The sequence below is a fragment of the Homalodisca vitripennis genome, chromosome 3, assembly GCF_021130785.1.
Source record: "Homalodisca vitripennis isolate AUS2020 chromosome 3, UT_GWSS_2.1, whole genome shotgun sequence".
NCBI classification, from domain to species: Eukaryota; Metazoa; Arthropoda; class Insecta; order Hemiptera; family Cicadellidae; genus Homalodisca; species Homalodisca vitripennis.
In genome coordinates this window covers 123,746,382-123,772,451 of record NC_060209.1, presented here as the reverse complement: position 1 = coordinate 123,772,451, position 26,070 = coordinate 123,746,382, and the positions used below count along the sequence as shown (strand labels likewise).

Sequence of the window (26,070 nt, the reverse complement as noted above, 5' to 3'; positions counted from 1 at the left end):
CAACATCACTTGAGCATGAGCCCAAGCTCAATAAAGGGAAAGTGATTGTTGTTGTGCATGAGTTTACCAGTGTCCCACCCAACATCACTTGAGCATGAGCTCAGGCTCAATAGAAAGAAAGTGATTGTTGTAGTGCATGAGTTTACAATGGTCCCAACATCACTTGAGCATGAGCCCAAGCTCAATAGAAGGAAAGTGATTATTGTAGCACATGGGTTTACAATGGTCCCAACATCACTTGAGCATGAGCCCAAGCTCAATAAAGGGAAAGTGATTGTTGTAGTGCATGAGTTTACCAGTGTCCCAACATCACTTGAGCATGAGCTCAGGCTCAATAAAAGGAAGTGATTGTTGTAGTGCATGGTGGAACAGGTTCTTTTGTTAGTTTGGCGACTACTGTTTTTCTGATGCCACTGTTAATTTGTCACCAGGTTCTGTTTGATTCAAGTGAAATATTGAAAGCGGAAGGTATAGGAAGGGATATACATTTATGTAAATAGATTTCATTTTTGACTCTCATATACACAGGCAAACATGTAGATACAAACATTTTGGGTTTCACACTTAAACATTAAATTATATATATATATATATATATATATATATATGTATATATATATATATATATATATATATATATATATATATATATATATATATATATATATATATATATATAGGCTGTCAGTATCCCACAAATTAATGATGTCATATCCAGTTGAACAGATAATAACTTTGTACAGATTTTATTATAAGGCTATCCTTTCAAAATGTTGATTAATATAAAAAAACAATGTGACAATCTTAATAATTATATTTCTATAAATTTGACAATTACTGTATTCATAACGTTTTCATGTAAAAGGATAAATCAAAGTATTTTTTATTGATAACAAAATAAAATTTATAATTTTATCTCAAAAAAACAAAATATAAACCCTTTCTCAAAAATAAAAATGCAATTCTCAAAATGCCAATATAAAACAAAAACGGACAACAATGGTTTAATAATAATTAAAAGGTTAATATAGCACAATAATTCAGTTAAATTAACTGAATAAATTCTTTGTAAAGGTTGTGTTCGTAACATGCCTGTTTAAGTTTACGAGAGCCTGAAAAAAAGATTTATATATTATTTAATGTAAACGAGAATATTTTCAAATTGTAAAACATTATAGCCTTAGTACTTAATTAATGTTTTGTATATAGTTACAACTTTTCCTTAACTTCAATTATTATTATTCAATCTTCCATAAAATTCTACAATTTTTCAGACACAGAATGGTTCAGGAAATTTAATATTACGAAACAATTTTTATGCACCCAAACATTCCCAAACACCCGAAATTTCCGAAAACCTGGTTCTTATATCACCACCTTCCAATCTCCAATGCTGTCATCTTCTGTGAGTTTGGCTAGTTCCCAGTACTTCCAATTATAACTCAAGCAGAATTCTTAAACTCCCTAAGTCTTTGTCTAAGTATAAAACATCTGATCATATGATATGAACTCTTCCTTTCCCTACAAGTTACAGACTTCCTTCAAATAAACTGTTATATATCGTATCCTTTCGTAATTTGAAGTCTATCTGTATGTACTACTTACAAACTAATTAAATTAGTTTAGATTCTTTGGCTTCAATTTATTGAATTTTTTGTTTATTCAACATTGTTAAAATGTAGCTAGGGTGGCACTATATGTAAACTTTTTGTCATGCAAGAAATGGTCACAAAATTAAAAAAATATAGTGTTGTTCTCATTATCAAGCAAATAAAACTGTACTACACCTTATATGAAGGATAGGTTAGAAAATAATACCCTCTCCATATCATTGCTGATTGCACAGACGTTGCTCATCATGGATGGCTTATTATTTGGTAATGATTTTTTTTTTTTATTTTTTTTTTTATTTTTTTATTTTACATATTCTTTGAGAACAGTAAGAGAGTCATAAAAAAGGTAATTATACAAATCAAAATTTTATAAAACAATTTACAAATCAAAGCTTTGTAAATGATAGTCCAGTCACTGGTTGATGTTCAAAGCTCTCCAGTTTAAAAACTCGTCAATTGAGTAGAAAGGATGTTGGAGGAGCCATCTTTTCAGCATTTTCTTGGGGTTTTGTTCTGTCTTAATGTCGGTAGGTAGGGAGTTGAACAGCTTTGCACCCATATATGAAGGCTTCTCTTCAAATAATGCTGAATGGTGTTCTGGTAGTGTAAAATCTGCTGCTCGACGAGTGTTATGGTTTGTGCATGATAAGGTTTGTTTCAAAGACTATATTTCTCTAACTTAAAATTTCATAATATATTAAAGATCAGTGGAAATAATATATTTTTGAATTAATATATTTTGGACTATACACAAATTAGACATCGATGGTTCTTTTGTAGGAAATGAAATTTTTATGTTGTATTTAGTTATAAAATTTGTACATTTGTACAATTCTACTAATTCTTCAGTAAGTGCAATTTTCAGTTGGGCTGCTGGTGCATTAGCACAACTTTTGCCACCTGCTTATTGATTTGAGTGTTACTCAAGTGCTTTGTTCATAACAGAAGAGCTCTTTTGGTTAATTAAACAAATTTTGCTGGAAGCTATAACGCCAGATGGTTCGAGGCTATTTTTGTTGTCTGTTATCATCTGTTTTTATAGTTATTTGTTTACAAATTAGAACACCAAACATTTTAGAGATGTAAAATAGCAAATCTGGAGATAAAAAAATTGTTCTTTCAATTTTTGAAACGTTTTACATTTAGTAATGAAGAATTAAAATATATTATATAACATCTTAAAGAGAAGAGATAGTAGTTTCAATTAAAAAGAATACTTATTTTAATTTGTTATTGAATTTGTTTATAATAATTCAGTATCACAATAATGAAGTTGAAATATTGATTCTTCAAACCTACTGACGTAAGCTTGATTAATACTTGTATGAAGGATTAACTGAAATATAATTGCTTGTGTTTGGTTTGCTTGTCATGCTGCTTTTAGATTCACTCTTCAGGTTCAGGTAAGATTTAGTATTTAATTTTGTAATCGCTTTTCAAACAAAAGTAAAACACTTCTTAACACATGTGTTTTTAATGCTTGTCTATCACCAGCATTTTATATGGTACATTTTAGTTTATTACTATATTTAGTAATAACATATCAGTTAAATAATATTTAATCATATTTTGTCAGAGTGAAAAATACCCAATTAAACGATAAACATTACATGTAGAATAAGTGGATCTTAACCTCAGATAATTGTAATAGTTTTTTAATTTTAGCCCATTTTATTTTAAGGCTGTTTCTGGGGTGCAAAATATTCCAATGTATTTTTTATGACAAAGTAATAGAAAACGTAGTTTTTTTTAAACTCAACTCTAATTTTATACTTACATAACCTTACCAAAGTTTTTACCCATTAGATTTTATAAATTTAAACAAAATACTTAATTTTGGAATTCTTAACTTGAAACTTCTATGATAGACAACAGGTAGAAAAATGTGTTTTAGTTACCTTGATATAAATGCCAAAGTAAAGTTATTTTCCTCCTGAATCAAGCAAAAATGCTCTTTAATTGTAACAAAGTCAAAATTCATCGCCACTAAAGCCAAAACATGCCTAATACTTTTGGAATATGATAGGTATCTAATTGAAGATACTTTATTCCTGAATGTGATAGTATATTTAAGTGTTTGATCCTGAATGTGATAGTATATTTAGGTGTTTGATGATGTCAAAATAGTGATTCTAATTTAAAAAAAATATAAAATAACAACATCCATTACTTTTTGTTAGGTCACAATTTTGAAACATACTTGATTTGAGTAACAAACTGAAAGTTATTTTTCTGAATCTGAAAATATGTTTAGTTCTGGAGAAGTAAAAAATTTTGTTTACCAGTATCAAAAATGTGTAAATATACCCAATAAATTATTACAAAAATTTAACTACCGTATATAAACATACTTGAATGGGACAGCCAAATAATTGATTTAATTGAAAATACCTTACGTTTAAATGAATTATATTTTAATTGCCAGCACCGAAAAAAATAAAAATATTCCCAATGATCCATATGCTTTTCTATGATATTGTTTTGTTTTTCAATCAAAATTTAAATGATCTGCTTACTAAGAATATGCCTCTAATGTCATTAGGTGTGTGCGTAGGAACTACATATTTAAAATAATTCATTACACAACAAAATGAAATGCAGTTGCATTGTGTGAAATGGCTGTCCCACTGACTAAAGTTGTATATAGAATCAATGTCAATGTGTGTCTTTGTATAATGAATATTGATACCCAGCCATGCAAGTGTGATTTTTGAAAGTTACCGTAATTAAATTTAATGATTTGGTATGATAATTTGGTGGGCTTAGTTAGATATCAAGCCATTAGGGTGTATATTAAGTAGGGGAACACTAGTAAACTTTGTTATTTGAAATTATAAAATTATACTCAGCTATGACAGAGTGTAGAGCCTAAAAAAGTTATTTTTTAATTCTGTTTGTTACTTTTGTTACTCAGAGTGGCAAGAGAGGTCATGGTATGAAAAATCTGTAACTTATCTGAAAGTCAAGTTCTAAATTTTATTTTAAAGGTTTATGTAAAACAAAAGAATAAGGGACACAAAATTTGGTTAACTGTCACATAAATAACTTATTGCTTTTTTGAATCACTCTGTAGAATTTGTCATGTAACATACTTGTTTATCAGTACTGATCCACTTATTTAAACAAGTTTTAAGTTCTTACATTTTATTATCTCTAGGGCTTTTCATCTAGGGGGTGTCAGGAGCGTAGCTCTTTTCCAACAAAGTTGTTTAGGTATTGAAAATACATGGTTGGTTGTCAACTGCATGATAGCATGAAAGTTAGTTTATTGATCTGCATGTATTGATACATTCCTTTCAAAAACCTGTAAAATGCTTAAAACTATTGATCTGCATGTAAATTAATAAATTCCTTTTAACACCTGTAACACACTTAAAACTAGTTGGCCACTTAATTGCAATCTATATACATGTAAGATATTCTTGAAAAAAGATGTTGTTAGGATGCCTTTTATTGACTAATATGTTGTTTTTAGAAAATTGTTTTATTTTAAAACATTCTTATATCAAAGTATAAGAATTTGGCATACACATTAATTGTCCTTACAAATACTAAAACTAAACAAAGTACAGAATGTTGACCATTTCTAAATACAATTTAGACATAAAGGTTTGTTTTGGGCAAAGTTGTTAGATTGGAATTTGTATGTATTCTTTAAATTTGGATTTTGGAACAATTTTGTATAAGATATTTTAAAAACTAGACATAGGTACACTTTATTTTTTTGTATTATAAAATAACAGCAAACAACATAACTATACAAATATTGTACACTTCTGTAACAGAAAATACAATATTGTAATAAAAAGTTACTGTTCTTAATTTTCAAACAAAAATTTGATGTAATTAAAGTTTTTTTCATTTATAAAAATTCCTTTGTTATTTCACAGTCACATTCAGAAATTTACCTTCTGTTGAATTTTTTAATACAAGGATATTGTTTATTCTTGTATTCTCCATCATAGGGTAATAAATTTTAGTTAGTACAGTTTTGTGATTAGTTCAGCGGTGGCTCCACCACTGTAACTTGAAATGCTGTCATTTACAATGTAAACTAATAGCAGATTAAGTTCAGGTTTGGACAGGGAAAACGATTCATCCTCACTACTCTTGGTATTGTGTATAGTGTGTACTCACGAGAGATTACATTGCCGAGGCATTGTTGGATTATAGAACGTGTTGGAATGTCTGAATATCCACGATCAACTGTGATTTATGTTTAGTCAACTGTTGTTTCAAGGCACAATTTTTATAAAAGAATTTGTTACAAAATTAATTGGTTAGGAAGTCGTTATGAAAACTAATTTGCATGAATTATTCGTTGTTCTCAATACAGATGACCACATCTGATTTTTCACTTGTTTGGAGAGCTAAAATAGTTTTCATTAAATCTTTTCCTGCTATTGTTTTTGCAACTTTGTATCAAATCAATTGCTTTATTGGACAATATTGAATGTCTCTTGTTATATTAAATCTAAGATTTACCCTTCATCTTGAGTGTTTCTGCACAACAGAGGAAATAGTTTGATTGATTGATTATATCAGCTTTCATATTTTAGAATAGATATAACACAACCTATGAGAAATAACAAGTTAAAATGAAACTTATTAATATTTAATGACAAAATTAAAGACTATAAAAATAAGTGAAACGTATTTGTTCAATTTTTGGCCATATTATCATGGAAGCAATAATGTGGAATCTTACATGATATTGTGAACATAGTTATTGAGTATACTTTCAACAAATCTGGTCAGTCTTTTTGCTTTTCTAAATCTACAAAGCTAAAATTGTTTAACACTTTTTAGTACACTCTCCCCATTTATCTCATTCCAGACTGGTTTGATCAGACAGAATTCTTAAGTTGTATTAAATCTTTTTTTATTAAAAATTGTTTTAATACTTTTTCAAAATTTGTACTATTTGTATAAAATATGGATAATTTATCATAAATCCCTGAATACATTGATCTATTTTTACTATAGCATGTATGTTATATTGAAAACTTCTTTTTTTATAAATATTGTACAAGTGTGAGGATGAAAACTTATCGTGAAACATTTTGTGGAACTAAGTATGCAACCTCAAATATTTTGCAATACCGAAAGAGTTGCATTTTCAAGGTTCAACTCCGACTAAGTCCCAAACTAAAACCTAGCTGACTATGAATCACATTCATACTGTACCAACCCAGCAGTTGGAGTGGAAGGAGTTCCTCACGTACTGCTTGTTACAGACAAGCCTCTACTGTACTATCAGATACAACTACAATACACACAAACGATAAAATGAACTATTCAGAACCGTATATGTAGAGTGACTAATACTGCCAGTTAGCATAGCAATGTCTTACAACTCTTTTACTACGCTCACCATCTTTTGTGCTCACTTGCTTCTGACGGTGGTCTCACTTTGTTCGATAAAGCAATTTTCCATCTTATTATTATTCAGTATTGCTGTTTCGCTTGTCAGTGCTGATGTAAATATAGCTCATTTTAATGTAGGGTTTTAAAATTGTTGTCAAACTGACAAGTTTAGATTCCAATATTTCTTTTATGCCTTTAATCTCTTAATTTAGAAGAGAACTGCGTTTCAATGTATGTCATCATCTTGTTTTAAGTTTACATTCTTACTTATTTCTTGGTCAGTTTTAAAAAAATATTTAATGTGCTCTTCAATACAAATAGTTACTGGTTTTGACCAATGTAATTCTTATCACCATGCATTCATTATTTTAAATAATTTTGTATCAGTGTCGTTTAAAATGGGTTAATAAGAAAAATGAGGGATCACATTAGTTGAAATGTAAAAACATCCTCTCTAGAAGTTTCGTTTTCTTTTTGTTGTATGTGTCTAAAATTTGTATTAGAAGAGAAACTAGGACCATTTCTTGAAGCTTTTACATATTTTTGAGAATACTGTCACTGTGCATTTTGGATATTGGATCATACTGCCCAGGAATCTAGGATTGTAGATCCCCAGCTCTTCTCTCTCGGTAGACCACTAATCTAATAACTGAAATAAAAACAGCATTTGTATCATTGTATTAGATTTTCAAAGTCTTTTGTATATAAAGTAGGTATTAATTTTATAATTTTTCTAGACTAAATAATCACAGGAATCTTTAATTACCAAACACATTAATTTTCCACATTGTTTGAAACGTTCTGTGTAGTAAATAATGTATATATTAAAATTGTTTAGTGTATATTCTAATGAATTCCTGCTCTTATACATAAAAAAAATTTGATAAAATATATTTTATATTAAAATGAAACTGAAGAAATTGAATCAGCTTGATAACACTAGATTTATTTTTACTACTTATAAGATGTCTGATTTTTTATGTCTTGAATTAATTTTATTGATCAAGACTATGTCAGACAATGAAATGATTGTTGTAAATATTTTCTGAAGCCATCAGAGTAGAATTGTCTTCATATCTCTTGTATCTCTTGACTTGATTGTTGTATTCTTTAAATCAGGTAAATTTATTATGTTGCTGTGATTGTTCTATAGAGATTACTAAGACATTTCAAAACTGTGGATTAATCAACTAGTGTTTAATTACAAAGTTTTGTTGATGAGGGTTTTCTTTTGCTTTGTTTTTATTGTAGTTTATGTTTTGCATAAGTTTTAATAAATCTGATTTTTTAACATTTTAATTTCTGTTGGAATGTTCACAATTTTGCTTGGCTGTATTTACATTGATTGCTTGTATTGTTGTTTTTATTGTTTGTGTAGATTTTCCAGAAATATAGTCTTTAAATATTTGTTGATTTTCTTTTACTGTCCTTAACACTGCATGTCCTGTACACAGTATGTTAAGTGTGGTGTGTTTCTTCACTTACTGCAACAACACATACACGATGGTGGGCCTTGAGCTTCTGATTTCACTTAACAATCCACCAGCATTAAAAGAATTAATGGAAGTGGTTCTCTACTCTTCCTCTTTTAAAATACTTTACTGTGAAGTTTTATATTCAATAAGGGGTTATGGTCTTCAGGCTTGGGACCTACTGGGCCATCCAGTAATGTTGCTAGGAACTGTTTGCCTGAGATTAAATGGTTCTATGCTACAATACTGGGAATATTAACTTGTATTTTGTCATAAAAGCAATTCCTTGCGTACTATATGCACCATGTATGTGCTACAGGGAACACTTAAAAGTTTGTGATAAAAAATTGGTATTACATTTTTTAGTTTTATTTTTTAAATTTACTAATTTAATGGTTTGGCTCAACTTGGATCTGCTGGGGCACTTTGTATATATGTTGTGATCTGTATACCATACACTAGTTTGAAATTCTTTGCAGTTTTATCATTAATATTAACAAAGGTAAGTGAGTTTTCAAATATAGTGTATACTGGTATAGAAAAATTAATGCCATAAATGGCTTTTCTGACAACAATTTCGTGCAATTAGTTGGGTATTCTTATAAACAGGGTGTATCAGACCATCCGTGCGGTATGTTTAAGGGATAGTCATATCGAACTCTTTGTTTTTAAATATTTACCCACCAAATCAGCTATAAAAAATCGTTTATAAGTATTTTCATCAAATTTAAAGTACATAGTATTCCAAAAACCAAGAGTCATAGGTTGAATTCTTAATAGTTTTAAGTGTAAATATGGGTAATTGTGCATAATTTTAAAGGTATTTCTGTACAGGGTATTTTCAAGAAAAATATTTAAATTATCTCTCTTAAAAATTAGATTACTAACATGTTTGTCATCACAAAACTATCTATATTTGATCATGTGTTTATTAAATATTTTCAATAAATATATCACTGAGCTTGAACACAACATTCAATCCTGTTCCATTTTGTATTCTCCTTAACTGATTGTCCTTTTTTACTCATTTTTAAATTTAAACTATATTAATATAAATGAAGTATTCTTCTGGAATTATGAACCTGAGCAGCACAGAGATTGTTACTATGACTCAGACTGATCGTTGGAACACCTGGTAATGCCAATAGGAAATAAATACAATAATTCAACGTAAGTACAACTATTCCAAAGGTTATCAAAAGTTATAGCTTGTAACATATCGGTTTGATTACCAAATAGTTGAATTCCAATGAATAGGAATATTTTTTGCTGGATTAAATACAGTGTAGCAGATGTACTTTTATTATGAAACGGCTGTTTAAAAAAAAAAATCTTCACAATATCCATACATCAGTGTGTGAAGGGTTAAAGATGGTCTTGATTATATTTCATAGGAAAGGTATAAAAAAATTAGTAAGGTATTCTGTTATAGCTGTCATTGTAGCTGAGTTGTCAGTATCTTAGTTTATAGAGCCTGGAGTTAACCACGGTTCAGATGTAGTATTTTATATGTGTTGTACAGACTGGAGTTTGAGATAATTTAGCAAAAAGGGTGTAAGTTATACCTAACAGTAGTATTATAATACTAATGGGTATCACCGTGTGTGAGTATAAATCCTACAGGACCTTCAAGCAAATTTAAGTCTACATTAAATTTGGCATAAATAATAACACAAAAATTGGTTGGCTGACATTGACAATCATCATTGTGATATCCAGTGATGCACCATAAAACGGACACAATTGATCATGCTTCTACCAAGATGACGTATAGGACTGCCACATTCCTAGCCTACAAATTCAAGAGTCAACATCCAAGATTATTTATTTGTCGTCAGACATACAACATATGCAATTGAAATCGTCACCATTCACTATCACAATCACTGTCCAAAATTGTATAATTAAATTAATGTCAACTCGTAAAACAAATACATTGTAGCTGCTAAAGTTTGATTAAACTTGTTGTTTTGTCTAGTAAGTAACTGTATATAATATAGCAACAAGTAATAATTAAAATCTCTGAAAAAAATTTTAAACTAGGTAATAATATTAGTAACAATAACAATAATAAAAAACAGCAATCAAAATGTAACAATCAAATTAAAAATCATGTAAAGTGTTAGATTTTAAAAATTAATTATGCTTGCTTCCTTGAGGTGCTGGCCCCAGGCCTTAAGCCTTACTACGTTTTATGTGTTGCTGATTGTTTTAATTCACTGGATAAACACAAACTTTTTCCTATTAAAATACCTTAATAACGAAGATCATTAGGGATGCTACAAGAACCCAGAACAAGGTGAATAAAAGTGCTACAACAAACAGGTGGTTGAACTTCATTCCACTGTCTTTCAAATCCAAGTGTAGGCAATAAATGGAACTCTTATTGGCAAAAATCTCCTCACAGGGCACTTGATCTCAGAAAAAGGACCTGTTAAATATCCTTTGCAACAGGTTGTGATAATTGTTCAAACTAATGAACCCCAAAAGTTACATAGGTATTTGGTCACCATGAAGCACCTAATTTACATTCAATTCTGGGAATCGTGCTTGACAGGAAATAGATTTCAGATGGAAGTTTTATTAAAGCCAATCAAAATATAGCTTTTTTTTGAAGTTTGTTTTTGTCGATGCAAGGATTGTGAAGGAAACAGGATTTTTTTGGACATTGCTATTGTTCAGTGATTTTAGTATCAATTAAAAATGACAAATATCTGGAAAATCCTGTGTCCTTCATATACCTTTAATTGCCTAAATACAAAGAAGTATAGTGCTGCTTTTCTTTCTTAAAATTCTATTACATTTTAAAAGGTTTGTACTGTTATTTACTCTATATTGTGCAATGCTTAAATAAACATGTGTTTCCAAATTGTGGTTTAAGAATAAAAAATATACATGATTTATTTTTAAAGTTGTGTTAATCTCAACATTGTTCTGGTTTCATATTGATATTCTTAATCTAGTTTAAATATTGGTGCTGTAGCCATATCTTCAGTAACATTGGTAAGATAATGTGAAATTATATATATATATATATATATATATATATATATATATATATATATATATATATATATATATATAGAGGTATAAAATCTATTTTTTTTGTGAAACATCAATTCTTGTGATACTCTAAGGCCCAATTATCCTATTTTCTTTGTTCAGTGTAAGAATTATATAAACTTTTATATAGGTACCTAATCAGTATCGCATCTCTCATCAATGGAAAAACAATAAATTGCTGTCTCCTTGATAGATCTGTCCATCCTAAAAATTTGATCTTTATGTCTGGTGCATTGCTTTTCTCAAATTGTACCATTGAGTGTCAGTGAGTCAATGGCTCATTGAGTCTCTCTCAGTTGTTCCTTCAGTTGTTATGGCAAATTCCATACCACAATTTCTAAAGAAGCCAATTTCGAGTAACCTGTGTGCACATATTCATAATTTTTATAATACTGTTATTGGATTTTATTGCAATGTTTAAATAATATCCAAAATACACTAAATAGTCTGATTTTGTCACTTAAAATTTAGATGATACTATTTGCGGTACACCACTTTCTCACGAAATGTTTTAAGTTTCACTTCTGTGAAAACTCTGGAATTTATACATAAAAGTATTTCATACAAAAACTTTGATACATGCAATGTTATGTAGGTATTTCAAATGAATCCATATTCAACTTTTTGAATTTTTCAGCCAGATACATACAAAAACTGCATTTTTATATATAGAATATTTAGATTTAGTTAAAAATTAAAGATAATTGTAAATTTTCTTTGATGATATCGATACTTGTCACTTCTCACCCATATATTTAGGTTTTTATATAGGTTTTTCCTTATTTAATTTACCGGATTAGAAAATTATTGCTTTGCTTTTGTTGCCTCTCCAGTTTGTTGCTAGAAAAATAATTATACGCCCAATGTGTCTTAATAACATGTCAAGCCCATCCCTATTTCAGGATATAATACCTGAAATCCCAAATTTTTGTAGCATATTGTGTTCATTAGCATTATAATTAAGGAATATAATCTCTTTTATGAAAAAATAATTTTTGTGTATAAAAAGTACTGCGACACTGTGATACAGGGTGTGAGAATTAGCAGTAATGTGAGTCAGCTAATGGTAGAAGTGGAATTAACTAATCAGAACAGCTGATTATAAATAAACTGAAACTCAAGTTGTAAACATTAAAAAATAATCAACACTTTGAAGACTGATTTCCGAAAACCAAAGTTGATTTGGTATTTTAATAAATATAAATATAAACATTTAATATAGCAATAATTGCAATTTGTTATTAAATAGTAAACATTCAGCGGCTTAAATTACTCCAGTACTAGATGCCACCAGCATCATCGGGATTGAACATGTTAAAACAGGCAATGTTCAACTGAAGCTGTCAGATGATGTTGCAGTGTAATATTGTATTATATCTATTTTGGTATTTGCTATTTTCTCATTTGAGATGTTTTTAAACATTTGAAACATTTTTAAAACAAATATCCTTTCTGAGGTAATATGGTTGACATAAAAAAATAAATATAGCCTAAATTACGGTTAATTTTATAAATAAATGAGTTGGTATCAAAATCAGTATAATATAAGTGATGTATTTAATTGTAACTTTGGTTTTTTAATATCTATGTAGATATAGTTGCACTGAATATTTGATACATTATGTAAGTATGATTTTTTAAGCTATTTTTATATTACTATTTAATATTCTTTGTAGAATTGGTTTTTGGTACCACTTGATCCAGTTATTACTGGTTTCAATCAAGGTATGAGGTGTGGATCGGAAATTCCTGTAATGGAGAAAGTTCTATTAATTGTATCTTAAAATCTCACCATCATTCAACAACACATTTTTTTATGATATTCTGACATCAACTTTTGCTAATTCTGTTTTTTTGCAGAGGTGCTTTAGAAACAATTTTCCAATGTTTATTTTTTTAAGAATGTTCTTATTAGCCAGCGGTTTTATCTCCCTTACTAGAGCAGACATATTTTCTCTAGTCAACATTAGATGTTGTCCTGACTAAAGGAAGCAAAGTAAGTCATAGAAAGCTTAAGAGTAGACCATACAATCCCAGAATACCTTTACCAGCATAATACTGTGGACTGGGACATCGTCTTAGTGAGGAATTCATGAATACTTTTACAATTTATGATGATTTCTCAATGTACTCTCATGTAAGATTTTTTATCATTATGTGACATTTTGTAGTTTGTCTTAAATAGCTAATCAGTATGTACATTGTACATCCGTTTGATGTAAATACACAGGAAATCATCATAGCTTTGAATTTTAATCAAACATTTGTGTAAATGTTTTAAATTGTGGTAAAACGATTTTTCTGGTACTTTGATTGGGCTTTAGTTCTGGAATGTCAAATAAAATTCAATATTTCATAATTTATTGTCTCTTTTTCCACTTGGATAGTATTACATTTTTCAAAGGTGTTAGGCCAAAAGTATCTTTTCAAAAATTCTCATGGTTATGAATGTTATATTTTTTAACTATCTTTGAGCACACTATGTTCACATTCCAACTTTTGTGAAGTTTGGAAACTAATATAGTATGTTTGAAGGTGAAATAATGATCTTACTAAATACTTTTTCAATATTTTTACATTATGTCTTATTTTCTCTGAATTTGGTCTACCAGAGTTTGTGTTATGGTCAATGTTGTTATTCTTTAGAGCCAGCCATAAATATGTAAATGACAAAAAAATAAAAGTACTAAATAAAAGCCATCACTATACACTTGCTGCTTATATTAAGAGGCTTCCTTTTTCTGAATTGTCCAAGTTTGAATACAAATGTTATTTAAGCTACTATTATCTAATCTATCAGCTGGTATTCCTCAACACTCAGCATTTTTCAACACAATGGTGAATCAAAAACAATTTTTTATTATTAAACTGTGTGCACTCTAGTAACACGATGACAATTTAAAATACGAGGGTCGTCCATAAAGTAACCGCCGTTTGGGCGTGGCGCGATAAGTAGTGGGGGTAGCGCCGCCATTCTCACATCGGTGTGCGTAGCCGTTCAGTATGCTTCTAGCTGTGCAAGGGAGAGCATTGTGCGATCGCGCGTTCTTTTGGTACAACATAAAAACATGAGCACCGTGATAGAAAATCCCGCCACGTGTGAAGTGCGTGGTGTAATAAGATTTCTGTGGTCGAAAAGTTACACAGCAGCTGATACTCATCGTGAATTGAGTGCGGTGTATGGCCCAAACATTATGAGCGAAAGTGTAGTCCGTCAATGCAATGGGGTCATACCGCTTCGCCAAGCAAGCCGAAGAAAGCTCGCCAATCTTTTTCAGCGAGAAAATTGATGGCTACAGTTTTTTGGGATGCTGAGGGCATCTTGCTCGTTGAATTTATGGAGCGTGGTCTGACCATTACAGCTGCAGCTTACTGTGAAACCTTAAAACGGCTCAAAACAAGCGTTGTGGTCTTCTGACATCTGGTGTTGTGTTTGTCCATGACAACGCCTGCCCTCATACAGCTCAAAGAACGACAGAACTTTTGAAAAAGTTCAAATGGGACGTTTTTGACCACCCCCCCCTACAGCCCGGATTTGGCTCCCAGTGATTTCCATCTTTTCCCGTACATGAAGCGGTGGCTTGCATCTCAGAGGTTTGCGAGTGATGAAGAGCATCAAAACGCTGTAACATGTTGGCTACGTTCTCAGGCGGCAGATTTTTTTAAAGACGGAATTTAAAAAAACTGTTAAAAGATATGATAAGTGCTTGAATTTGTATGGTGAATATGTAGAAAAGTAGAGAAAAGCTGCAGTTTTAACATTTATATAATAAAATTTTTGTATCTCAACTAGTTTATTTTTTATTTCAAAACGGAGGTTACTTTGTGGACGACCCTCGTAGATAAAGGGAGGATCGCATATCTCAGACTTATTGTTTATCTCAGTAACTTATTACAGCCTAGTTACTTACCATCCACACCTCAATAAATATTGTAGATGCCCTGTAGTTGCCTAGTTACATAGTGCATGCGGCTTGTAGTAGTTGCCATGTACTTGTGACAAGTAGTCCGTGTTGTGTGTAGTCAGGGACTGGCTTGTCAAGAGCGACATGGCTGTTGCAGACCGTGGTGGAGTTGAGTCTCAAGGTTGGAAGGAAAGCGAGTCGGAGAGCGAGAAACAAGAAGACGACGAAATACTGACCTCTCGCTCTGCCGCCAATGTTCAATTCACCATTGGAAGTGAATTGTAAGTATGTTGACCATTCCTGTCCACATTTTAATGAGGACTTAAGCTTTTAAATGTGTATAATTAACCCTTTTTTAATACATGTCTGCTCTTTTATTGTATTCCATTAGAAACATTTTTACATCTCAACTTTTGACATCTCCAATCATAGGTAGTGAAAAGTGTTCTTTATTTAAAAAAATGTGTGTGATCAACTATTCAACTACTAATTCGTATTACATATGATTATTTAATAATTAATATTAACTAGATGACACCTCTGCCCATTTTTGGCATTGAATAGTTTGTTTTACTTATAAGCCTAATAAAAAAATATTTTATTATTCTTCATTAATTAAATAAGTAAAAACAATAATTATTAAGTAATTTATGTAACACAGTGAATAAACGCAGTAGTATTAATACAGTTTTTTTTGTATGTTAACTATCTCCTGTTTATTGTTTCAATGATCAGTTTTACAATATTTTTAAAAATTGTTATATATTTATGATAGGTCATGTTATTCGAAATGCAATAAAATCCGTTATAATGTCTTCCCACCGATACCACCCTCGCGAACATTATAAAAACTTTATAAACAAACTCAGGTATTTCATTATTATTTGTCCCTCAAATCACTGTCTCAGGCATTTCAAAGAATATCTTATGCCTGGAAGACATTGAAAGGTATAGTTATGTGTCGAAGTCGAGTCCTGGGATCCACCGAATATTCAGTGAAGATTTGGATTCGAGATTAGTCAATGAAATTTGTTAATTGAATCAGCTTAAATCCACCACGTTCTTGACTATCGTCTGATCAACATCACCTAAATTATTAATCACTAAATCGTGTTTTTGTCATTTATGTTTCAAAAACCATTAATAGATAATCTAATTAAAAAGTAATCATAGTTTATAAAAAAATACACTAGTTTAAAACAAATTAATGAAAACAAAACTTTTGTGACCAAAATTGTGTAAATTCTTATAGATTAACACATAAATGTAGAGAGTAAAGAGAAATTTCAAAGCTCCAAAGAATATTAGTTTCTTAATATATTTTCCAGTCTTCATTAAGATAATAAGTCATAAGCCATAAGTAAAAAAATGTTATTAACAAGATTAATTATTATTCAAAATATGTAATCTTGTATGTTATGATTAATTATTATTCAAAATATGTAATCTCGTATGTTATGATAGAAGAACTTGAATACAGCAGAGCTATTTGTCTATTAAATAAAAGGAAATTAATTTTTTTTTATTATGGCTATTTGGTGTAAAACCCTTACCCAACAAAGAGAACAAGTATTCTTCTTAATTATTACTGTTTCATTAGAATAGAAAGACTATGTTTGACAGTTTGATTTTTTATTTACAAGTTTATATTTTACAACATGTTTATCATGAGTTAGATGTGAATTGGAGTGATGTGTGTGTGTAATATTACAATACATTTAATTTTGTTAAAAAAGAAATGGTCATGTATTTGTTAATAACAATATTAATTTGTGTTTTCGTTTCTTAATTTATTTGCTTTGTAAACCAGGATAATGGTTATGTAACCAATTTCAGGTCACTGACACAATTAAAGTTTGCTGGGAAAAAAGCTTGCAGGTGTTCAACTGGAAAACTGGTGTTTGTGAAAAGTGCAATGAAACAAATGTTTTCTAAAAATGCCAACTTTTAAAGAAATAAAGTAAAAGTAAAGTAAAGTAAAAATCTCTTCTTTGTTGTAATTGTTTTAGTAATAATAATTTTAGTAATACCATTAAAAATAGTGCTATCATGGTAATGTTCATTTCTACATTTATTTCAAATATTTAAATGAAATAAAACATAGTAATGAAGCAAAGAGCATTTGAAATATGCTTACACTTAAGAGAGATTTAATTATTTTGAATTGAAGAGTAAGTTTTCTTTTATAACCATAAAACAAAATGAAAAACCTCAGTGCCGGAAATATATTAACACATTACTCCATAGTTAATTTATGGCTCTGGACCTGTTTCACGCCAACTGCTGCTGAACTAACCCACTAGCTGTTTTGTGTTAAAGGATAAATGTAACGGATACTGCATCCAATTATGAACACAGTTTATAATTTGTCTATATATCTTATGTTGAAATCTTAAAAATATCAAAAACAATATTTTTAAATATCGCAACAGTAACACAAAAGAAAGGACGTATGAGACAGGTTAGATTTAGTCGCAAGTCACTGCCATTCCACTGCCAAATTACATAGTATATCTATATGGTATTTGGTGACTGAACCAGTGACTGAACTAAACCCCCTGTTTTATTAAATCTGTTTAAGATAGGATTGAAGTGACACTATAGAAGTGTTATGAGATGAAAACAACTTTAAAATTATATGGCTTGAAAATATGATGCTAAGGTTGAAATATTATTTTTATATCAAATGTACATTTACACAGTGACAGAGTAAACCAGAATTTAGTCAATTTGTTATTGATGATGAATGGGACATTTGCTATTATATGTTACAAAATTAGAACACTATGTTTCAAGGATTGAGATCTACTCTTTGCCTCAGGTATCAAAGAACCCTAATACATAAGGTTAACACCAGACCACAGGTACACATTCAGGTAAGTACCTGACTGTGACAAGTCAGGTACTTACTTTAGGAAAGCCGGGATAGTAGTATGGTGCATCCACCACAGTTAATGTGCTAAACTATGATACTTATTTTGCTACAGAATATGTTAACACTTTCACTGCATCTCGAATCATTTACTTTAGGACAGCTGGGAAATTAGCAAGGTTCACTGTAGTTAATGTTGTAAACTATAATACACCTCTACCAGGAGGTTCACTTCTGGCTGGCTTATACTTTCCAGTTGAACCTACACTGGGTGAAGCAAAAACCGATGTGTCACTAAAATTCTGGACAACCCTATGGATGTCCAGGAGCAGCACATCAGTAACCCCAAATGTCAAGATATTGAGGTGAAAAGGTATATTGATAGATCTATTCTACTGTGGGAGATGAATGTTGGAGTTGATGTCTCACAAGTGTTAAAGGCAGTTGCTAACCTAGACATAAGGGTGTGTCACCTCTGCCGACTGATTCGAGAGGCTGGTACAGAACTGGTCTCTGCCTTTCCAAGGAGATATGACTGAGATTAATGCCCAAAATCTTTCCTCAGTGATCTCTATGATCCTACTCCCAGCCCCACTTATCTAGAATATCATTTCACTCTGGAAGCAGTGCAAAGATCCAAAGTGCAATTTCTCAGCTTCTTATCATAAGAGAACAAAAGATCAATGTGTTAAATATACCCAAATCGTAAGGTAATATGTTATAAATACACAAGGTAAAATATGCACAAAAACAAACATATTGGAACACATTCCTTACTTAATACATTGGGTTTGTATGCTTATGTAAACTTATGTAAAGAGGGTAGATATCTATCCTCGAAACTTAGTGTAATACTCTTGTAAGTTGTAACGTATTATATTAGCAAATATCCAAAATCCTATTATTCTCTCAGAATTTTGTATTGAAATTTTATTCTTCAAAGGTTGGGTGGTTGAGAGGATTCTTTAGTTGTAAGTTCACAATAGTATATAAAAGTAATTTTCATTTCATTTCAACTTTCTAGACACTTTCCAGGTGGTTTATCAATCTTTGAAACAAATAAATATAATTGCTAGCTTACTATAAAACATGTCAAGATGAAAAATTACTTAATGATTCTTTTTAAATTACTATTAATTGCCTGTCATGAAAAGATAACATTTTTTTATGTTTTTGTTTGTAATAAGTACCTTGTACTAATTAATGTTTTGTTCAACCATCCGAGACTCCATAAACATTTTTATCTCAATACTTACAATATTATACTGTAAATGTCCTGAGGATTTTTCATTGAGATATGTTTAATGCTAATTACAGCTTATTATCCGTTGCTTGAAGCTGATAAAGCACACACACACAAACAAACATGTTTATTATGGGGTTCAAGTGACTGATGATGGGCTGTAGTTAGTCCGAACAACTTGGGAAAGAAAATCTTAGGAAATTTAACAAGGTAATAGGTAATAGAAATATACAATTCATACAACTGATTTAATTAGTTATCATTTTTTTATGTAGCTTTGTTAAAGTTAATATATCATTACTGTATTTTATATATTACTTTTGTGGTAATATTACCTAGTTCTTTCTTCAAAATTCACTTTTCTTCCCTCTTAATCTCACCAAAAGTGTTGTAAATGGTACAGTGCCACAAACTGGATTGATTTCAATTAAACATGATTGGAAGCAACTGGGTGAATGGAATTTTGGCAATGTTTGCAGGGAGGAGGTTGTGCCACCAAAATTACCTCAGTATGCACGTTCTGACTCGGGCAGGTCCAGTGCTCGAATACCTCGGTGGCAAAGTCAAGACATTGAACCTCTAGGCGCAGACCGTGAGGTGACCTGAACATTCAGTACAATATAAGTAGACATAATTGGAGTTTCCATACTAAAAACTCATTTGATTCAGATGTCAAGTGCCTTCAGAAAATGTTACCTTTTAATTAATGGAATCTCCGTAATTAACAAATCGATACAATCTATGATTTCTATTTCTCATAAACCAAAATCCACTAAAAAAGTTAGGTTAGTTTCATATACAACAAAAACTACTCAATTTTAAATCTGAATGAATACACACTAAAATCAGTAATCTAGAATATTTGTAACTCCTCAAGAAGTTCTAAATGCATTTCATAGTGTTAAACATCAATAAAGTAATGTATAAACTTAATTTGAATCCACAATAATTACTCTGTTTAGTGTTATAACTAAACTAACATTTAAAATAAAATTATTATTGTTGGCTAAACAATAATGCTTATTGTTGTGCATGATTTGAATTTAAACTACATTATTTGCTTAATTTACAATAATATCTAGAAATCAGCTATTCACATTTCATGAATTATAAATAAAAAGGATGTGCTAATTGGTAATAAACTAAAGTAATAAAATTAATAGAATAGTGATGTTGAAGGTGAAAAACTTCACTTTAGACAAAGTAAATGAAGTAGTGCATAATGTTATTTGATAAAAGCATAAAAGATAACTTGAAAATTTAAAACTGCATGAACTTTCGGCTCAATAAACAAATCTCTCTAAATAAATCTAATAATACACTCACTCATTCATTCATACTGTCTTTATAATCATTTTAAAATTTATATTTATTTCATTTTATTTATTATAGTTCCAAAATTACATATTTCACAAAATACTAGTGGTTTGTTGTCTTATACATTTGACAGTTGTTAATTTGTGTAAGCCTACAAGAAGTAATTCAATATCAATTCACTAATAGAATTATTATATTATTAAATTGTTATTGGGACAAACTTTACGTTTTTGCTGAATCTACTTAAGTAAACAACAAATGAAATATTAGCCTTATAAAGGATATTTGTTCTTGTATTGTTTTAAAGAAATATTATTTATATTTTAGGCAACAACAGTTGGACCGAAAATGTCAGCCTCAGAAACAAACCTGGAAGCGCAAGCCATCGCACCTCCCCGAATGAGGCGAACCGCACGACGCATGGATCGAGATCCTTCTGTAACACAATCGATCGATGATGACCCTGCTTATTCTACAGACTCCAATTCTACTGCTGCTGAAGACTCGGACAAACTGAAGTCCAAGAAACACAAGATTTCGTTCCCAAAGTTCTCCCGCAAGTCCCGACAGACTCCCCCGCCTTCGCTGCAGCCTCTTCCAAAAACCACGTGAGAGCTCATCATGTACTCGCATTTTCAAATGTCTGCTTGAAACAGAGAATTTGAATTTCATGTTTTGGCTTTAATCCGGAGGAGATCGGATGAAGTGAGGTTGTGATATATTTGAGGACAGTCGAAAAGGATGACCTGACTGTAGCGTACTTACTAAGCACAAATAATGTTGCCTTTACAGCCCTTATCTCAGGAATATCTGAGAGAACCGGAATGTTGTCCTGTGTGCTATCCTCCCCACATTGGGGTACATGTTTATTCTAGCTGTAGAGTCATGTATTTTTATATTAATACAGTACTAATAGTTAAGCTGTTATCACAATATCTTTTACTGATATAAATTTTAGTTCACCTCAACACAGCACATAGCTTAGTTTTGTTGAAAAAGACGCCTTTTCCCACAAGACTGAGAAAATAATTCGATTTTATTTATTTAATTCCTTATTCCATTGGTTTAGTTTGATGTCTGATTTTTTAAACTTTTCTTTTTATGTGTTTTATGTTGATTTTTAAAATATAGTAAATATTGCATTAGAAAATTAGAGTTTGTATAAAATTAATTAAAATTGAAATGATTTATCTATTGTAATTTAGATATTACTAATAATCAGAGTCAAAAATACTTTATATAGATATGAGTTAATACTTTTCGTTCAGACGTATTATGTCTATTTGTCCAATTTTAATTGCTATTAAAAACCAAAAATAACGGATTTTTAAATATTTTAATGCCAGATTAATAAGTCTCAAGCTTATTTTTTACCATGCATACTAATCATAATAAAACATTGAAACTGTGCTGTTAATTCTGCACGTCAAACAGTAGGTAAATAAATAACACATACAGTATAAAACTGTTTAGAATAGAATAATGGTTTTGTTCATTTTGTAGGAAATTGTTTAATTTTTTAGCATCTGTAAATTTTTAAAATTCTTTCTTAACATAATATAGTAAATAAACAAGTACAATTCAAGCTGTGGGTAGAAATAATGAGCATAAAATATTCAGAACTGACTGTGGTGTATTTCTGAAAACATATATTATATAAGAACATTCTGAGAATTAACAATCATTATTAATCAGTAAAGTAAAGGTTGTACAAATCACTAACATTAACGATTCACTGTAGTAGGGAATAATTTATTGAGTGTATATTGGTGAAAGAAGTTAAACACATTATTAATTTGTATGAATGGTTTATAAACATTGGATAAGTAAAAGAGCAATCAGTATATACAATTTTTTTGTTTAAATTTTGTTATTGACAATGGAAGGTTTGAAAGGATAACAGGATTTCGGACCTTTGCCTTTCTTATAAGTTATAAAAGTTATAACCTCAAAACTGTGTGTTATACCTTTTACAACCTATAACGATGGCAAATGTCCGAAATTCTGTATATACCAACTTGAAAAAGAAAAACTATAAATTTATTTTCACCAAAGAAACATCATGTATTATTATTATTATTGTTGTAATTGTTATGGGATAAGGATACTGAGTAAAAAAAAAAAAAATTACATACACACATTCTATGAAACATTACATTCTTTCAACTTTTTGACTGCAATAACAGGTGTACTGTAAATAATAACTTTGAATATTATGGAATACTATCAGAAATTTGAAATTTGTTTTTTCAGACTAATGTTGGAAATAAAAAAAATGCTGCATTAAATGAATAGTAAAACTTCAGTTACAACAAAAACCAATAGGTTCACTGGAAATAAGATTAATTTTTAAATTTAATCAATCAGTTATTAAGCTATGGTTTAGTTGATGGCGTTCCAAATATTGAGTCCCTTAATCTTACTTAAATGTCAGTGATAAAAACAGGAGCATGTATTTTGAATGGTTTGGTCTAAAATCAACTAAAAATAATATTTGTAATTTCTTGTAATATAAAGTGAGGCAAATTCAAGTGATTCCACTGGATTTCAAAAACAAAAGACTGGATAAAATACATTTCACAAAATGAATAAAAAATCGATTTGGCTTAAAAACTCTGTGGATTAAAATAATTCCGTCCCTTCAAAAAACTCTTGTTTCTTAGACTTCTTCATCCAAATTCCCATAGCTGCTTCTAATGCTGTTTGAATAGACTCAAATCTTGTTTATTTAACAGAGCTGGCTGAACCTAAGTGAACAAAAAAGTCACAAGAATTAAATCAGACTACTTGGATGGATGGTTCAAGACAGGGTCATTGTATGTAGCCAAAGACACAAAATATTGTAAAATGTAATATCGTCATGGTGAAGAACCCATATCACTTCTAAACTACCACTAATAGTGGGCTGAGAAGAGTAAACTCAAGTGATGGTGAGAGAGGATTATGGGACTGGACTATCTTATTCTCAGCTCTATTATTTTAGTTGGCTTGCTGCACCAATAACTCTGATTACTTTACAGGTCCACCTTGTAGCTGCATGTATCACAATCCACTATGTGTTTTCCATATGAAAATGTTGTCACTTGTGCAATCTTTCTTTACTTTGTTGTCAGTTGTTCTAATTAAAGTCTGTTGCTATTGTTGGCTACAGTGCCCTTGATTGTACTATGTAATGGATCACTGGCTTATTACAAAATTAGTTGTAAAGTTATTATGGTGTATAATGTACCTTCTTTTGTAAGTCAGTGTTTTTTGAAATAAAATCAACATTTATTTATCTTAGTAAAATAAAAATATTTGTAGTTTAGGATAATTTCAGGAGAGATATCTACTATTTTTTCTAACAGAAGTAACTCCCTACATTTTTATTACAGACAAATAAGTCATAGGAGTTAATGTTTTCTATATTTATAGATTAAAATATTTAAAAAGTGACAGGGTGTTATAGAAAAAAATTGTATTCTATTGGTTTATCACACCTGATGTATAAGGGAGAGATAGACCCCATAGGCTATGACAGAAATGAACCAGACTTGACGGAATTAAGTAAAAATACGTATTAAATTATAAGGTAAAATTATCATTACTTATTATTGTTATATCAATATGAAATCCAAATATAATAAAGTGTTAAATTTTCTAATTAGTTCTTAGGTGCTACATTTGAAAAATATTTAAACCGTAACGTAATGAAGTCACAGGTAACCTGTACTAGGTGCAATGTCCGTGTTGATATCTTGAATACGTTTTGATCCAATTGTCTTTCCTTGTGATACTGTTATACATCGCGGCTACCAAATTATGCGGCTGGGTAGATTTGCACTGCTACTACGTATGGAACCGGTGGAGTGGAGGAAGGTCGTAAATCGCTCACTCTCAGGGTACAAATTGTGCACATTGTGTGCAAAAAATTGCTGTGTGCACATTGTTGTCTTGTCCCGCTGTTGGATTGTTTCAGACTGTTGGATTTAAGTTTTTAAAAAAAGCAAACAATGTTCGTACAGTTTTGATGGAAAGATAGAACATTGTAGTTGCACGTGCAAAATCTTTAACGAAAATAAAATCTGTAAGGGATGAAAACTGTAATTATGTTTATCTAGATGAAACATGGGTAAACCAAAGTCATGCAACACATTTTATCTGGCAGCATTCTGACAAAAGTGGTGGTTTGGAAGTGTCAACAGGGAAAGGTAGTAGGTTATTAGTGCGTCATGAGAGATTTATAAAAGGATCTGGTTATTTTTTATCTTAAACAGCCGGTATAGACAATAATTATGAAATGAATCATAAGATTTCAGATTTGTAACTTGAAAGGTGTCATCAGAATCTCAGGAGGAAGTAAAATGAATTCAAGCTCTAAAATGTATGGTAACAGGGCAATTATATCCTCTCACCTAATTCTGTAGCCCGACTGTAATTTCCTAGGCACAACACACATTAGTCTTTATTTCAGTCTATATTATAAATTATGCCATCTCCACTATTGTTGACCATCTTTGAATATCTTGACCATTTATTGTAGTATGTTTCTTTTGATCATTAATTTTGAATCTACTGTTTTTCATTGGCTAAAATTGCATTCCAATATTTCTTCACAAATTTAATAATGATCAATAACTAGCAATTAGATTATATGCTATTATTTTCTTTTTCAGAGTAGGAATTAATAAGATTTTGTACATACCTTTTATTGAAGTATCTGCTAGGAACATTCCAGGTGCCGAAGATATTATCTTATAAATGAAACTTAGCAATTGTTTTTAGAAGCTGATTTGTTTTTAAATTTGTGCGCAACTCTGTCACACTCTCAAGATGTTGATAGCTGACCAGTGGTAACTCTTCAACATTGTTAGGGGTTTGGCCTTTTGGTGCCTGATGGCAGAAGTTAGGGATTATCAAATGGAATAATTCTACATTGTTTGAATTCATTACTTGCATTTTGAACTATATTTTGTGCTAGTTTCGTTCATGCCTCCCTTAGTAACTATCAAAATTAATATCTGTTATTAGTGTTGTGGAATATTTTCTTGTAAGTGTTGCAAGTTACCAAAGCAACTGAGAACAGTAGTGTTTTTCATTTAACCATAAAACGTATGTTAGCTGACAATTTTAGAACCTTTATGTCTCTGACTTGTTGTTTACAAAATAGACAATTTTCTGCCTCTTCCAGGACCATCTCTCCTGAAATTAATCTATTTGAATATAACTTATCTAAAAT

The 26,070-nt window shown here is 30.3% G+C and overlaps 1 protein-coding gene across 5 annotated transcripts in view; it reads left to right on the top strand.

Annotated features, from left to right (window-relative positions):
- Positions 1–26,070, top strand: part of LOC124357483 (stromal interaction molecule homolog) — an 87,175-nt gene that overhangs the window by 56,178 nt on the left and 4,927 nt on the right. For 3 of the 5 annotated variants that reach the window (XM_046809322.1, XM_046809321.1, XM_046809324.1), the window contains exons 11-13: positions 15,539–15,701; positions 20,015–20,132; positions 21,180–21,460. In XM_046809322.1, the coding sequence (XP_046665278.1) occupies positions 15,539–15,701; positions 20,015–20,132; positions 21,180–21,460 (562 nt within the window). Of the gene's footprint in view, positions 1–15,538; positions 15,702–17,256; positions 17,402–20,014; positions 20,133–21,179; positions 21,461–26,070 lie in introns of those variants that run through there. The other 2 variants (XM_046809323.1, XM_046809325.1) reach the window with 2 other exon arrangements.